The sequence below is a fragment of the Spermophilus citellus genome (assembly GCF_964194105.1).
Source record: "Spermophilus citellus genome assembly, chromosome: 11".
Classification (NCBI taxonomy): Eukaryota; Metazoa; Chordata; class Mammalia; order Rodentia; family Sciuridae; genus Spermophilus; species Spermophilus citellus.
Genome location: NC_138192.1, coordinates 129,797,358 through 129,812,980, shown reverse-complemented (window position 1 = coordinate 129,812,980; position 15,623 = coordinate 129,797,358). Strand labels below are relative to the sequence as shown.

General features: G+C 55.2%; 1 protein-coding gene across 2 annotated transcripts in view; it reads right to left on the bottom strand.

Moving 5' to 3' along the window:
• The window catches only part of EFHD1 (EF-hand domain family member D1), a 41,302-nt gene extending 26,112 nt beyond the window's left edge, over positions 1 to 15,190 (bottom strand). Inside the window, exon 1 of one of the 2 annotated variants that reach the window (XM_081261674.1) lies at positions 14,388 to 15,190. In XM_081261674.1, coding sequence (XP_081117800.1) covers positions 14,388 to 14,740 — 353 coding nt within the window. In that variant the 5' untranslated portion in view covers positions 14,741 to 15,190. The remainder of the gene's footprint in view (positions 1 to 14,387) is intronic. The other variant, XM_081261673.1, reaches the window with a different exon arrangement.
• Positions 15,191 to 15,623: the final 433 nt, after the last annotated feature.

Below are 15,623 nucleotides of genomic sequence, written 5' to 3'. Positions count from 1 at the left end.
GAGGCAGCTCCAGGCGACCGCCTCTGAAAGACCTCCCGGCTCAGAGACAGGCTGGGTCTTTTGGGGGCGGGGGCGAGTGGAGCACAGCAGGCCCGGATGGGAGGGCGAACGCACAGGGCTGGAGGGGGTGGGAAGGGTGTGGGGTGGCACGAGGATGGCACGGGCACAGGGCTGAACTCGGCTGCATCTGCTGCTGTGAAGCCAGGGCTTCAGGGCTCCCTTCTGGTAAATTCCTCTCCTTTTCTGGTAAAAGGCCAACATTTTGGCAGGCTGCAGGGGACCCGTGGAGTTTGGGACACCACCCTCCAATCAGCCACCACACCCTGTGCTTCCGTATGCTGTGTCTGGAAGTCCATAAAGACAGCGAGGGCAGGACAGAGCCCTCTACTCCAAGGACCCCCGTGAGCTCAGCACCCTGCAAGGCAGCAGGGGCAGCACTACCCTTCTTCCACATCCACCTGTCCCAAAAGCATGCCTGGGAGTGCCCTCTTACCAGGGCTGTCACATGGATTCAGGGTGGGGGGTGACCACACAGGAGGGTCATTGACCACACCCGCCTCCCCAGCCTTGTGCTCCAACTGGTCACTGGCAGCCCTGGGTACAGAGGGTTCGACTGCAAACAGACTGCCCACTGACACCAGCCACCCAGGATGGAAACAAAGCAAAGCAGCCCGTGACCACCCCAAAGAAGCATGCCGACCAATAGCCCAAAGTGCTGCACACAGACGCCAGAACCCCCCAGTGATGGCCAGGGAGGGGCTGGCCTCAGACAGCCTGATCCGGCAGTGCAAAGGTACCGGGTGGCTGAGAAGTCCCCGCTCCTTCCAGGAAGGTGAAGCAGCAGGCAGGTGTGCGCTCCTGGGGTCACGTTCCCTGTCCAAAGTCCCAGCACCCTCACGTGCCAGAGTGGTGGCTCTGGGTGAGGTACTGGAGCTCTCTGGCATTTGATTCCTCCTTTGTCCAATTGTTGTCAACATCAAAGGCAAATAAGCCCCCGGCAGGGTGCCTGCGGAGCCATCCCTAAAGGTGGGGTGGGACAGGCACAGAGGCTTCTCCACCAGGGCTGGCTGCGGAACAGCAGAAGGAAGCCCACCCTGAGCTCCGCATACTTCCCCTGGGGGTCCAGCTGGAGGCTCCTGGGAACTAGTCCTGGGACCGCCATAACACGGGGTTTCCACAGGCACCCCTTAGTGCCAGGCCCCAGCCCAGGCCCCCCTTGAACTTCCAAGCCCAGGAAGTCAGAGAAGCTGGGGTGGGCACTGGGCAGAGGTGGCAGAGCAGCAGAGAGAGCATCCCCAGAGGCGGAGGCCCTGCCCTGCCAGCCCAATTCCCTGTTGGGGCCCCGCTGCTCCAGGTAGGAAGGGAAAAGCTGCCCCACCCGCCCTCAGAGGCCCCCACTGCACCCACCCTTCCATGCCAGCAGGACCCTGCTTCCTCCAGGCTGGCACCACCTTGAACCCAGCAGCCCTCACGTGGGGCCTGAACTAGTGACCTAATTAAAGCCCTGACTGTACACCTGAGTGAGTGGTCACTTGATCTTGGGGGCAACCTGAGAAGGTGGTCACTTTCCTTTTTCCACATCTCAGCTCAACAGGCGTGTGCCCAAGTGGAGGTGTGGGCTCGCCCGCTTCCCTGGTGGTGATTAGGGTCCCGGCAGCTGCAGCCACAGAGCACAGAGACCTCTACAGAGGTCAAGGCTCCCAGCTGTGCATGGCGCTGAGTGGGCGCTGGGTGGGCCCTGCGGTGGGGTGGATCTGCAGAAAGGTTAGCTTGTTTCTGCTTTCCCAGGGAAAACTCTGGAGGATGTCGGGAGCTCCACAAGAATCAATAATAACTGATAGACTGATATATAATCAACTGGAGAAGCTCTGAGGGAATTAGCCCAGTTGAGAGTGGAGACAGGCTGGGAGAACTAGTGAGAAAGAAGAATTCAACAGCCAGCTGGGGTGAGCCCTAAGGGGCAGCATGAGGAGCCTGACACCGTTTCATGGGCAATAGGGAGCCACTGAATGTTGTATGTTACCTCCAACTCACAGGGCGGCTGAAAAGGCAAACACAGTAACGGGGCCTGGGTGGTAACAAGGCCCTTCTGGCTACAACATTTACGATGGACAGGAGAAGGCCAAGTATGAGGTAGGTAGTCTAGTGGGGCTTGCGGGCCACCTGCAGAGGCGGCACTAGCTCCCCTCTAGCTGGGGATGGGAATGTGAGGGAGGCTCATGACGCAGAGGACTAGAGTGCAGGTAGCCTGGATCCGAATCCCAGCTCCACCACTTGAAAGATGCCTGGCACTGGGCCAGTCCCCTAGCTTGTCTGCGCCTCAGAGTGGGGGTACCAACAGCACCCAGGGTTACTGTGTGCACATGGCAGGAGTGGAGCCAGCACACAGTAAGTGCACGGCAGCTGCTGGGCTGTGCCTGGGAGCCCAGAGCTCAACATCCTCAGCTGTTCTGCGGGAGGGGGCATGAGGCATGCAGGGAGGGGCAGAGACTGTCACCGCCAAGGCCACGCTGGGCGGGATCCAAGGCCAGCATGGCTGATCCAAGGCCCTGACAGAGCTCACAAGTCCCCACGGGCCAAGAGCCGGGACTGTCAGCAGAAAGATATGTGGTAAGAGCTGCCCCAAACACAGTTCGGTAGCAGTGCTGGGGGTGGGGACGTCTAACTCCAGCTTGGGGACAAGCTGCAGCCCTGAGGTGGAGGGTTCCTGGGTTGCTTCACCACCAGGAAAGGGTAGAAGGGCCAGCCCTGGGCACAGGCAGCCTGTAGATCCTGAACAGAATCCTCCTCCTTCCTGCAAGCCTGCTCCAAGCTGACCGTGGGCTGCTCGAGTGTCTGCAAGGCGAGGCCGCCGAGGGTGGGGAGGCCATCGGTGAGGGTCACTACTTTGGAGTCGGACCCCAGCACACTGGAGGGAGCCCCTGAGACTCCACCCAGCCAGGCCGGCCCCAGCCTCTCCCTGGTCTACAACCAGGAACGGGCCTTGAGGCAGCTGCTGCTGTCACCGGCAACCAGGTCTCATCTCCAAGACCAGCCTTAAGTCAGCAACAAGGGGCGCCAGGTGAGAAGAGTACACAAGGCCGCGGCCTGGCTCAGGGGAGCGCACCCGCCTAGCACCCGGGAGGCCCTGGGTCCCATCCTCAGTCTCAAAAGCAAAAGACAAACCAGACACAGACAGACAGACAGACACACACACACACACACACACACACACTCACACACGTGCACCCTGGGCTTTTACAAAGACCTCCATGCTGAGAGAAGTCCCTTAACAATAGAATTCCAGGCCACCACTAAAGGAACAAGGTGACTCCCAGCTCCAAATGGCAGGCTGGCCGCAGGCACTCCCCACCTGGAGCACCTTCTAAGGGGGAGGAAAGTCAGGGCATGGTGCCCATGATAACGAAGGGAACACAGGAGGTTTAGAGGGTGCTGGAAAGAAAGCGGAGGTGTCAGCACACACTCTTCACAGGCAGGAGGCAGGAGCAGACACGGAGAACCAGCTGGGCTCTCCAGAGAGGCAGGGTGGGTGGCCCACAGCGCCCACAATTCACAGAGTGGAAGGCAGCACAAGGCTAAAGTTGGGGGTGTAATGAAGGATGGCCTAGGGAACAACTGACAGGGGTCCCACCAGCCCCAGGCAAGAGAACAGCACAGGGGATGGACGTCCATGACCATGACAGGAGCCCCCAGTGATGGGCTGTTCCTCCCATCTCTGGAATCCCCACCTGCCATCAAAAAGCCCCTCGGGTACACAAACTCAGCCAGACATGAGAGGCAGGCACAGTACAAAGGCCCAAGAGGGACTCTGTTGGGGCCCCACCATATTTCTCATTAACAGAACCCCCAGTGTAGACCACAGGGAAGGAGGCCTAACCCCAGCTCATGCAAAACCAGTGATGTCACCTTCCCTGGGCAGTCACTGGACTGCGACTGAGTGCTGGCCAACAGCACGACAGAGGCTGGTTTGGGGACACATCTGAGGAAGATTCCCCCCGATGTTTAAAAGAACCCAAAGTCTTTTCTATTTCTAGATTTTGCCTCTGCTAGGTATTGAGACAGAAACTCGGAATATTGAGATAAAAATGAGTCTCTAAAGGAAAAAATGTCCCCTTGGGAATATGGAACTTTCCATCAGGCACAACACGTGAGCCTGACAAAGGCACCCAAGGAAAGAGACCGTTAGGGCTGGAGATGTGGCTCAAGCGGTAGCGCGCTCGCCTGGCATGCGTGCGGCCCGGGTTCGATCCTCAGCACCACATACAAACAAAGATGTTGTGTCTGCGGAAAACTAAAAAATAAATATTAAAAATTCTCAAAAAAAAAAAAAAAAAAAAAAAAAGAAAGAAAGAAAGAAAGAGACCGTAAACCTGATGCAGCTGACCCTGGCCGGATGGACCACCTGACTGCCAGAGACTTTGAGAGAAGCTCGCACCCATGCCAGACCAGACCCCTAGTGGGCAGGCGCCATCTTGCAGGAAATGCAGCCCACTGGGATCAGACATTTTCTACCTAATTCTGTGCCTAACGACAACCCAGCCCCCAGCCTGACTGCCCCTCTCTCCAGGGCTCGCCCTCACGCTCCCCTTTCTGGAAAAGCTCCTCCTCTCTCTGCTAACGCCTGACACATCCCTAAATTCTTCCTGCAACCTGTCAAGAGCCTGGGAGATCCAAGTAGAGGTCTCCTCCGCCTCTGGAGACACCTCCTCAGACTTCCTTATGGTGACGGTACGAGATGGGGAACCTCACTATTTGGCCAGTAGCCCAGGAATGACACCAACACAGAGGCCTGTGGAATGCAGAGGAGTCCTTGATGACAGCAGCAACCCATTGCACCCAAGGCCATTCTTGTCCTTTGGACTCCCTATTACATGGGACAGTATATTACTTTTTTTTTTTTTCCAGTATGGGGATGGAATCCAGGGGCACTCTACCACTGAGCTACATCCGCAATCCTTTTTGATAATTTTAAATTTTTGAGACAGGGTCTCATTCAGTTGCTCATGCTGGTGGGCCTCAAACTTGTGATCCTCCTGCCTCAGCCTCTGGAATAACTGGGATTCCAGGCATGTGCTCTTGTACCTGGTGGGATGATACATTTGTTCATTGATGAGTGAGTTTAGGGCAGGGTTTTCCATCCTTCGAGCCCAAGGTCTCCCAGTTAATACCTGGCAGAACATCACAGTCTCAACATTCTTTAAGAACATGCACCAGACCCAGCAACCTGGGAGGCTGAGGCAGGAGGATAACAAGTTGAAGACCAGCTCCAACAACTTAGTAAGATCCTGTCTCAAAAGAAAAAATAAAAGGGGCCATGGATGTGGCTCAGTGGTAAAGTACTTGCCTAGCATGTGCAAGGACCTGGAGGGTTCAATCCCCAGCACTGCAAACAAATAAAACACCACAACATAAGAACATGGACCAAGCCAGTTGGTATCAGCTTCCACTCTCTTAAGTTCTAAATACCTGTATTACTTTATAGGAAATTTTAAACAGGCAACATTACACTCATTATTCTTTAATGATGAAAAATAATTAACTTTTATTTAAACTGCAAGATTCTTATCTCCTATTACCCTCCAAACCAGTGGACCTTTTCCTGGGTCCAGGGGCCACGTCTCAGCAGATGTGTGTAGAGAGTGCCGTACAAGATGTCTGAGGGTTTGGAGACTTGAGTTCAGGAACTGCAGCTCTTATCACAGGGCTCAAGGAGGCAAGTGCCCAAGGCCAAGTTCCACATGCCTCCAAATTAGCTTTCATTTTTCCTTTTCCTCTGGAGTTTTTAAACTCAAGCACACCTTGGGCTATTTCTCTGGGAAGGTGACCCACGGAGGATGCAAAAGCCACACCAGGAGCCCAGCCGGGGGCATCACCTGCCCGGCTTCCTTGGTGGACAGGAGAGGCAGATACAATTCTCATTCCTGCTCTGTTGCTAATCTCCCAGAGGCAGCTCTGGGGTCCCAGGATTACGACTTCGCCATATTGCACACCAAACTGAGGGGCTGTTTCCCTTTAGGACCTAAGGCCTGTCCCAGTGAGTGAAATCCCAGCCACGGGTGGGGATAAGGGCCAAGAGGTGAGGCAGGGGAAGAGTGAAGCCTCCCACAGATCCATGAGAGTCAGCATTCAGAAGATTCTGGAATTACTGCCTAGACGGGGCCAGCCAACTACAGCCCACAGGCTGCATGGCTGTAACCCACCACACCGAGTCATTTCACACTGTCCAAGAGGCTGCTCTCACATAGCAATGGCAGAGTCAAGAGTGACCACAGGACTCCCAGGACCCATGAACCCAAGAAGATCTCCTATCTGGCCCTTGACAGAACAGGTTGGCTCACTCATGGCCTACAAGGAAACTTGAAGGCCTCTGAGCCCCGCCCCCAGCCTCCCATGTGCCTTCAACTCCTCGAACTGCAAACCTCATGCCAGGAGCCAGGCCAGTCCCCTCCAATGACACTCAAGAGAAAGGGGCCTAGTGTGGTGGCATACAGCTGTAATCCCAGCAACCCCGGAGGCTGAGGGAGGATGGCAAGTTCAAGGTTGGCCTCCACAACTGAGCAAGGCCCTGTCACAAATAAATAAATAAATAAGTAAAAGGGCTGGGGATGTGGCTCAGGGGTCAAGTGCCCCTGGGCTCAATCCCAGGTAACAAACAAATAAACAAACAAAAAAGGCTCACAGCCTTGAAAGATAGTTTTTCCCATTTCTCAACAACTCTAGGCCTAGGAGAGCTCGCTCTTCCCTACAGCTATAGCTTCCTTTCCCTGAGTCCTCACTGCCACCTGCTGCCACCTAAGGCCAAGCCAGCTGCCACCATGGGTCAGGTCTCAGCCTCCATCTTGTCTTAGAAGGTTCATCCCCAAGGTCTTCGCTTCCGCCTCTTCTTGGGGCCTGAATCCACTCTCAGTGCTGGTAGCCACTCTTCCCTCACTGTGTTCAGAATGACCACGACCCCTGGCCTTGAATGCTGCTGCCTGAGGTCATACTGCCCTGTCCAGCCCACATCCAGCATCTTCACAGGGTCTACAGTCATGCTAGCTCCAGCCCACTGGGCTAGGGTGCAGCTCAATGGCAGAGCACTTGTCTAGCCTGCATGGGGCTCTATTTGGTCCCCAGCACTGCAAAAAAAAAAAAAAAAAAAAACCCAAACAAAACAAAAACTTAACTAACTGCTTTCAATCACTCCATTTTAAAGTCTTGTCACTTAAATTCTCATAAAATGGGATATTGAGGAGCCCTGACTGAGAGCAAGGTGGGGAGCAAGGGAAACTCCTACGGAGGAGAAGGCCAGCAGCCCAGGGTGCCCCTGCCCGCAGCTCATTATTCACAGGTGCAGGAAGATGAAAGCACCCAGTGCTTAAACCAAGGCGGGGTCCTCCTGCCAGGGACCACGTCCCTAAACAGAGGACCAGCCTGGGGCTGCACCCTCAGAAATTCAGACCAGCTCTGAATCCAAAAGGACCTCTGGATCAGTCCAGGGTAATTAAAGTTTCCTGTCTAACCTTGACTCCCTCAATTCAAAATAATCAAATGTACAGAGAGAGAAGTTCAAATCCAAGGTGAATCACTGGCGACGGAGGCTACCATCAGGAAGAGTCAAAGTCCTTGCCTATCTCCAAGGAGAAGAAAAGCATTTACCTTCCATTTATTTCCGTCCACCTTCTACTTTTTTTTTCCCTTCCGTGCTGGGATGTTCGGGGCCCAGGCTGCACGATCCTCAGCACGAGCTCCACCCCCCAGCCCCCACCTTCCCATCTTTAAAGCCAATTCCCTCAGAAGATCAGGGTCTCAACATGCGGGTGCCTCCCTCCGCCTCCCTGGAAAAGCTCCCTAAAGGGCAAATCCCCAGTTTTCCAACATCCACCGCTTTTGGAGGCGTGGGGTGTAGCCCAGAAGTAGAGCCCGGGCTTAGCATGTGCGAGGCCCAGGGTTCGATTCCTGGAACCAAAAATGCCCCAGCGGTCTATGCCCCTTTCTTCCTTCCTCCCTCCTAGACAAGACCAAAGAAGATAAGAAGAAACGGGGTGGGGGTGAGGAATGAAGAACCCACCCTCTGGCCTCCAGTGCTGTGGGACAGTGGCGTTGGCAGGGCGTCCATGACATCACCATCTCGGATTTTTAATAAAAAGGCAACCTTCCCAGGCAGAACGCTCTTCTCCCCACCCTCTCTTTGGGGAATAGACAAGCTTGCTGCATGCTGCAGAAACACCAGAGCTGCACTCCAAGGTGCTATGTTTGGGTCCTGCCTTTAAGTGACTGTCCTCATTACCTCCTTCTGAAAGGGGCCTCTGGATCAGTCCAGGGTAATTAAAGTTTCCTGTCTAACCTTGACTGCCCCGCCAGCTAAGCTCGAATTTCAGCCTTCAACACGCTCTGCAGAGTCAGTTTCTTTTAAAATCAGGCCACTATTCTCTTCTCCCAGCCCCGGTATCCGGTGACACACTTGGAAATGGAGAGGAAACCTTCTCTGGCCAGGCTGATGATGCCCCTGGCTTCCCACACTCATTAGAAGGTTCTTTCTTCTACAACATACTGTTTAGGAGCAGGCTCATTTGTGTCAGGTCCTAGGGACACAAAGATAAGCCACAGCCACGCTAAGTCCCCAGGCTGGGAAGGATCTATTTTGTTTTTTCATAAATTTCTTTATTTTTATGTGATGCTGAGGATTGAACCCAGTGCCTCACACATGCTAGGCAAGTGCTCTACCACCGAGCCACAACCCCATCCATTTTTGTTTGGAAGCCTAGAAAATGTAAGAAATCTGCAAGCCACATTCGTTAAATTAAGAAAATCCAATTTAAAAGACCAAAGCATGTTCTGCCGTGTGTGCATGACAATCCAGCCCCCCTTTCCAACAAAAAGAATGGGTGCACTTTGTGTAGTGGTCTCATCAGGTTACCCACTCCAAGGGCCCCATGTACTAGGCGATATCAGAATGTGAATCTAGAAACTGCTGAAAAGTGAAATTCTTGCTGAAACTAAGTGTGCGCCCCGCAGGGCTGGGACTCAGTTCCGCTGGGTTTGTCTGGTAGCTGGGCAGCAAGTCCATCTGAATCAGGGTTGGGAAGACTGGTTCTCCATGGGTGGGGGGTGGGGGGGCAGGGAGGCTCAGGCTGGCTTTGGAGAAGTCTGAGATTCTGATCTTCCTAAATCAAGGTCCTCCTGGGAATGTCTTCCCATCTCCAGAGACATTGCCACCAGGACTGGGCAGCTCTGCTCATTTGCTGTGCTGGGTTGAAGAGCGTCCCCCAAGAATTCACGCCTACCCACAACTTCACAATGTGACCATCTCTGGAAACAGAATCTTTGCAGATATAAATGTGATCAAGATGAAGTTACGCTGGACCAGGATGGGCCCTGACTTCGGCAACTGATGTCCTTATAAGAAAGGCTAAGTGAAGACAGAGACGAAGATAGGGAGAAAGCACCAGGTGACAGCAGGGGCAGAGACTGAAGTGCTGCCTCTGTAAACCAGGGCATGCCAAGCACTGCCAGCAGCCCCCAGAGGCGAGGAGGGAGGCAAGGAAGGACCAGAGCCTCCGGAGTACGCAGGACCCACCCAGGCCTTGGTTGAAGACTGTTAGCTGCCAGAACCAAGAGAACAGCCTCTGCTGTGTTAAGCTCCCAGCATGCGGCACTCTGTTCAAAAGCACCAGAAAACACATGTGCTGACTCAGCACTGGAACTAGTGGTCCCTTCAAAGGACTCTGAAAGGAACAGGTAACCCCCCGAGTGACCAGGCCACCACTCCACAGCTCAAGCAGAAGTTCAATCAACTTCAAAGGAAAAATGAGACTGGCAAAGTAAGTTATTAAAAAAAAGGACAACACAAAACTTCCCCAAATTACAGCTCTGGACGCACACCAGCCCAGTAACTCAGGAGGCCGAGGCAGAAGGATCAAGATCAGAAGGATCAGAGTGCAAGGCCAGCCTCAGCAATTAGCGAGATCCTCCTCACAAAACAAAAACCTACAAAAGGGCCAGGGGTGTAGCTCAGTGGCAGCACGCCCCTGGGTCCCATCCCCAGTACCACTCACACACACACACACACAATTACAGCTATGTGACGTTCTGAAAATCAGTGACTAAAACTGACTGGGCCTCCGACGTAAGCCAAGCACTGACCCAACTGCTTCATGCAAGTTAATTTACTGAATCCCCTGAAGGAGAGGTGGTCCTCTCCTTCTATTCTATTCCCACTTAACAGAAGGGGTACCTGAAGCAAGAGAGCTTTTAACCTTGTGCTCCAGGGAGCAAGGGGTGGGACCAGAGTGTGAACCTGGGAAGCCTGGACCCCAGCCCTGGTCCTCACAGTCACCCGGGACTGCTTTGCCATTGAGTAAAATTCAGAAAGAAACCCACAGTGTAACAAGTTGATATGTTGTATGTTCTTTTTTCTTTCTTTCTTTCTTTCTTTTTTGGTACCAGGGTTGAACTCAGGAGCACCCGACCACTGAGCCACATCCCCAGCCTTATTTTGTGTTTTATTTAGAGACAGGGTCTCACTGAGTTGCTTAAGGCCTCGCTTTTGCTGAGGCTGGCTTTGAACTCATGATCCTCTTGCCTCAATCTCCCAAATGGCTGGGTTACAGGTGAGCACCACCACCCCCGGCTGTGTTGTATGTTCTTTAATTTTTTTTTTTTTTTTTTTTTTTTTTTTTTGCACAGAAACCAAAGGGAAATGAAGGAGAGAACATGCTCAGGTCTCGGGCAGAGGCACCGCGGGGACCAGCTGGCTGGTTGGACACCACCACACAGCCTGAGCAAGGAAGGCCTTGGCATGAGTGCCACTGGCCTCAGGGGAAGTGCAGGCTGCAGAGGGACCCAAGGCCTGGGCAGGGGTTTCCTTCCTGGACAGCAGCCAGTGGTCAAGCCAGCTGCAGATGTATCCGTGTGGTCGGTGCAAGAGAAGCCTTGGGGGGGGCTGTGGCACATCCACATGGGGGAAACCTGGGAAAAGGGAGCCACCAAGCCTGCACACTGTTTCTAATTTTTTCTTTCTTTTTTTTTTTTTAGAGAGAGAGAGAGAGAGAGAGAGAGAGAGAGAGAATTTATTTATTTATTTATTTATTTATTTATTTATTTATTTATTTTTAGTTTTCGGCGGACACAACAACATCTTTGTTGCTATGTGGTGCTGAGGATCCAACCCGGGCCGCACGCATGCCAGGCGAGCATGCTACCGCCTGAGCCATATCCCCAGCCCTCTAATTTTTTCTTTAAAAGCTCTTTTAAAAGACAGTAGGCAGAGGAAGAGGAAACCCCGGGGCTCAGTAAGTATCCTGGCTGGGCCACAGGCAAAGCTGGGACCACAGAAGTCATTAGCAACAGAGGGCCAGCTACAGGACAGGTGATCCGACCCAGCCTGCAAGCCACCCAGTATCAAGCTCCATAGCGGCTTTCCCTGGTATGTGAGGGGGGGCGGGACCTGGAGCTTGCCCTGGCCTGGGCAAGGGCGGGGCGGGGCACACAGGGGACTGGTATGACCTAGCCACCACAGGCACTGCAGGCACTTCAGAAGACCAGGGCTTGTCCATCAACTGTGGTCACAGTCACATGGCCTCTATGAGGGGAATGAGGGCTACAACCAGATGCACCGGAAATGTCCAGGCAGCAAACTCATCCAGAATGGGGAGACCCGATGGGGTGGCAGGAGGAGAGGTAAGAGATTCAGTGGTTGCTCAGGTACACACATCAGCAGGAGCCCCCTGAGAGAAAGACAATGAGCCAGCTGGGGGATCCTGGGGTTCACGGATGAATAGGGTAGTCTGGGTAGAGCTGTGGCAGAGCTGTGGCGCTTGAAGGTAAGGCAGGGAGAGGAGAACAGGTGGTCAGGGTCTGGGAAAACTTCAGCTGTGGACACATGCCCCCTCTTCAAGGGTGGGGGGCACAAGGTGGCCTAGCCAACAAGAGCAATGAATTCCCTGACTACAGCAGTTGGTTAGGAGCCAACAAGAAATAATAGCAGTCAAGAACAGTGGTGCATAACTGTAATCCCAGCATCTCAGGAGGCTGAGGCAGGAGGATCACAAGTTCAAGGCCAGCTTCAGCAACTTATCGAGGCCCTAAGCAACTTAGTGAGACCTTCTCAAAAAATAAACAGGGCTGGGGATGTAGCTCAGTGGCATAGCACCCTTGGTTTCAATCCCCAGTGCCAAAAAAAATTAAAATTTAAAAAGGGTTAGGGACCTAGCTCAGGGTAGAGTGACCCTGGATTCAATCTCCAGTACAGTGCTAGAGAAAGAGGGGGAGAGAGGGAGAGGGGGAGAGAGGGAAAAAGGGAGAGAGGGAGGGGGAGAGAGAGCGAGAGAGAGGGAGAGAGAGAGAGAGCGAGAGAGAGGGAGAGAGAGAGGAAGAGAGGGAGAGGGAGGGAGACAACAGTAAAGCTACCTTCCTTGCAAATAAGTGACACACCAAGGCCTCTGCCGTGGATGCTCTTTCCCAGTGGACTTACTGGAGCTGCTGTGGCCACACTGCCAACACCAGGGATGAGCTACTTTAGAATAAGGAAAACACAGAGAGGGAGTGGCTTTAAAAAATAGAAACAAGGGCTGGGTGTGGGTAGCTCAGTGGTAGAGTGTGTTCTTAGCATTTGAGAGACCCTGGGTTCAACCCCTCCCACTGCACCAAAATAAAGGAAGAAAAAGAAAAAGAAAGAGAAACAAAGCTTGGATGGCATCCTTTGATCTCCTAGATCCAGCCATACTTGAAGCTGATGCTGGCTTTTTAGTTTCAGGAGCCAAATAATTCCCCTTTTGTTTATATAAGCCAATATTTGTTGCAAGTGACAGAAGACCCAACCAATGTCATAGCTCAAAAGAAATACTATGCAAGGTTCCTGTATACTCTGTGGGGACCCCAGATCGCATACTGTCTTCCTCTTAGTTTGACAGAGAACGCTGGTCCAGTGCCTGTTTTCTCACAGAGGCCACCTTGCTTGGTCTCCCAGGGCCCTCCCACCGGCTGGTCTTCCCTGCATTACTCTTAGGCAGCTAACAAACTTATCCTTCCTAAGACCGTTTTGCAGGAAGAGTGAAAGAAATGAAGGAGAGAGGTAGAAACTCAAATGATCACACAGCAATCTGAAAATGAAGGTCCATCCCAGACGCCCTCCCTGAATCGGTCAAGGCCAGAGCAGTCTTCCCATGAAAAGCAATGACCACAAATAAATCCCGGGGGGGGGGGGGGGGGGGGGGCGGACAGACCAGCCTCACAGACAGCTTTTCCACCTTGGCCCAGTCCATTCTTTGTCCCCAACTCCGTCTTTCCGAATTGCCCAAACGGACCCTGGAAGCCAGGAACAGAGAAATCTAGGTGTCAGGGAGGCTCCCAGGTGCCGCCTCGGTAGCCTTCAGAACAGGGGCAGTTCAGGCTCCCTGCCCCACAACGCCCGCCACAGCGCCTTTAAATAGAACCTCCTCTCAGAGGACAAACACATTCCAGGCGCTTTTAAAGACGCCCCGGCAGGACCTGGCCGGCGGCCTGCGCTCCCCCAGTAATTTTTCTGGTCTCGGCCCAATTCTGGAAATAATATTAATAGCTCGGTAGGAGCTTACGGTGTGCAAAATACTTTATGGCCTTAAAAGGCAAGGGACTATTACTGCTCCCACTCTCCAGATGAGAAGAGTGAGGACAGGGAGGTCCCAGGCGACAAGTCCCTTCGTGCCGCCTCTTTCGCCGGGTGTGCGGGCTCCAGGTGCCCCAGGTGGGCGATCCCGCGCTCACTATTATAGCAAGGCGCAAATGCAGCCAGCGGCCAAGGCCGGTTCTGACCCACACCTCGAGCCCCACGGGCAGGAAGCGGGGAGCCACCTGGCGACGCCCCCAGGAGGCTCCCGCGCCGCTCCGCGCTCCCGGGAACTGCTAGGTCTCCTGGGAGCCTAAGGCTCCAGCTCTCAGCCTCGCGGGTACCTAGGACCCCGCGGCGGCCAAGCATTCACTTTCCCCTTTTGTTTTAAAAGACAAAAAGACGTCAGGGGCTAATTCCCCCTCCGGGACGTAGATCGGGCTGGCAGGTGAGGCGCCCCGGCGCGGCTCCTTTTCTAGAAGTGGGGCTCAATGCGATCTCCGGACCTGCGCGCGGAGGGGGCGGAACCCGCCCCGGAGACAGGGACACCCGCTTGGTGGCCCCAGGGCAACTTCTGGGCTCGGTCCGGGTGCAAAGGGCTCCCGCTCTCAGACTCCCGGCGGGAAGGTCCCTCCACCGCGCGGGGAGAGACCGGCGCGCAGGACCCGGCTCCGCTGGCTCAAACGCTAAGGGCACCCCGGGGCCCCTGCACCTCCTTCCTGCCCCGGCTGCCCCTCCTCCCGGACCCCCGCCCTCCTCCCGGGTCCTGGGCCCGGCCCCCGGGGGCGCAGCGCACGGGGCGCACTGCGCGGACGCTCACAGTTTGAACTTGCTCTCCAGGTCCTTGATGAGGCGCCGGCTGAACTCCGGGAACTCGGTGTAGGGGTTGAAGACCCTGCAGCGGCGGGGCCGCGCCGCGCCCTCGTTGATGTCCAGCCGCCGGCTCAGCTGGGCGCTCAGCTCCGCGCCAGCGCTGGCTGTGGGCGCTCTGGCGGGCGGCTCGGGCTCGGGCTCGGGCTCGGGCTCGGGCTCGGGATCGGGCTCGGGCTCGGGCTCCAGCCTCGGGGCTGGGACGGCGAGGGGCGCAGGCTGGGGGTCGCCCTGACCGCCTTCCTCAGCTTCCTGGAGCCGCAGCCGGCGCTGCAGCTTGCGCGCCAGCTCCTCGCTGGCCATGCTGGCGTATCCGGGACGTGGGGACGCTTGTCCAGGAGCGGGGACCGGGCGGGCGGCGCGCTCCTCCCAGGCTCGTGGCTCCGCGACACTCCGCCGAGACGGCAGGGGCTCGGCGGTTGGGAGGAACCGCGGGCGGGCGGGGCCGGCAGGGCGGAGCCGCAGACTTAAGGAGGCGCCGGTGCTCGGGGACCGTCAGCCGGGCGGGAGGCCCTGGGCGTCTTCGCGTCCCGCCGACCGCGTCTCTCCTATCCCCGGCTGGGGCTGGGAGGCTGACCGCCCGCCCGCTAAGGGCGTGAACCCCGGGATCGACTCCGACCTTGCCGCCAGAGTCTGCTCCTGGGGAGCCCGGGGACCCCGTGGTCCCCCGGGGAAACGATAGCGGTCAAAATTTTCCCGACCGTTCGTTTCTAGCCCCCATGAAGTGTCCCGGACTGAGGAGCTCGCGGCTTGGGACAGACTGGGGGGAGGGGAGGCGAGCACCCCTGGTGACACCGCGTGCCCCCACCTGTCCCGAGGTCCTGGAGTAGGAGGCTCCAGCAGGGAGTGTGGGGCGGGAGAGCTGCGTTTCAAACACCCATGGAGGGGCTGGGGAGCAGCTTAGTGGAGGACCGCTCGCCCAGCATGCCTGAGGCCCTGGGCTTGATTCCCAGCAGGCACACCCGCACGCACAACCCAAAACAAGGCCAGGGCGGTGCAGCAGGATCTGTAATCCCAGCCACTCCGGAGGCTGAAGCAGGAAGATCTCAAGTTCAAGGCCAGCTTCAGCAGATTAATTAAGCGAAATCCTATCTCAAAAAATCAGAAGAGTTGACGATATAGCTTGAGGGTAAAGTACCCTTGGGATCAGTCCCCAGTACAAAATAAATAAAAAATTTTAAAAGCA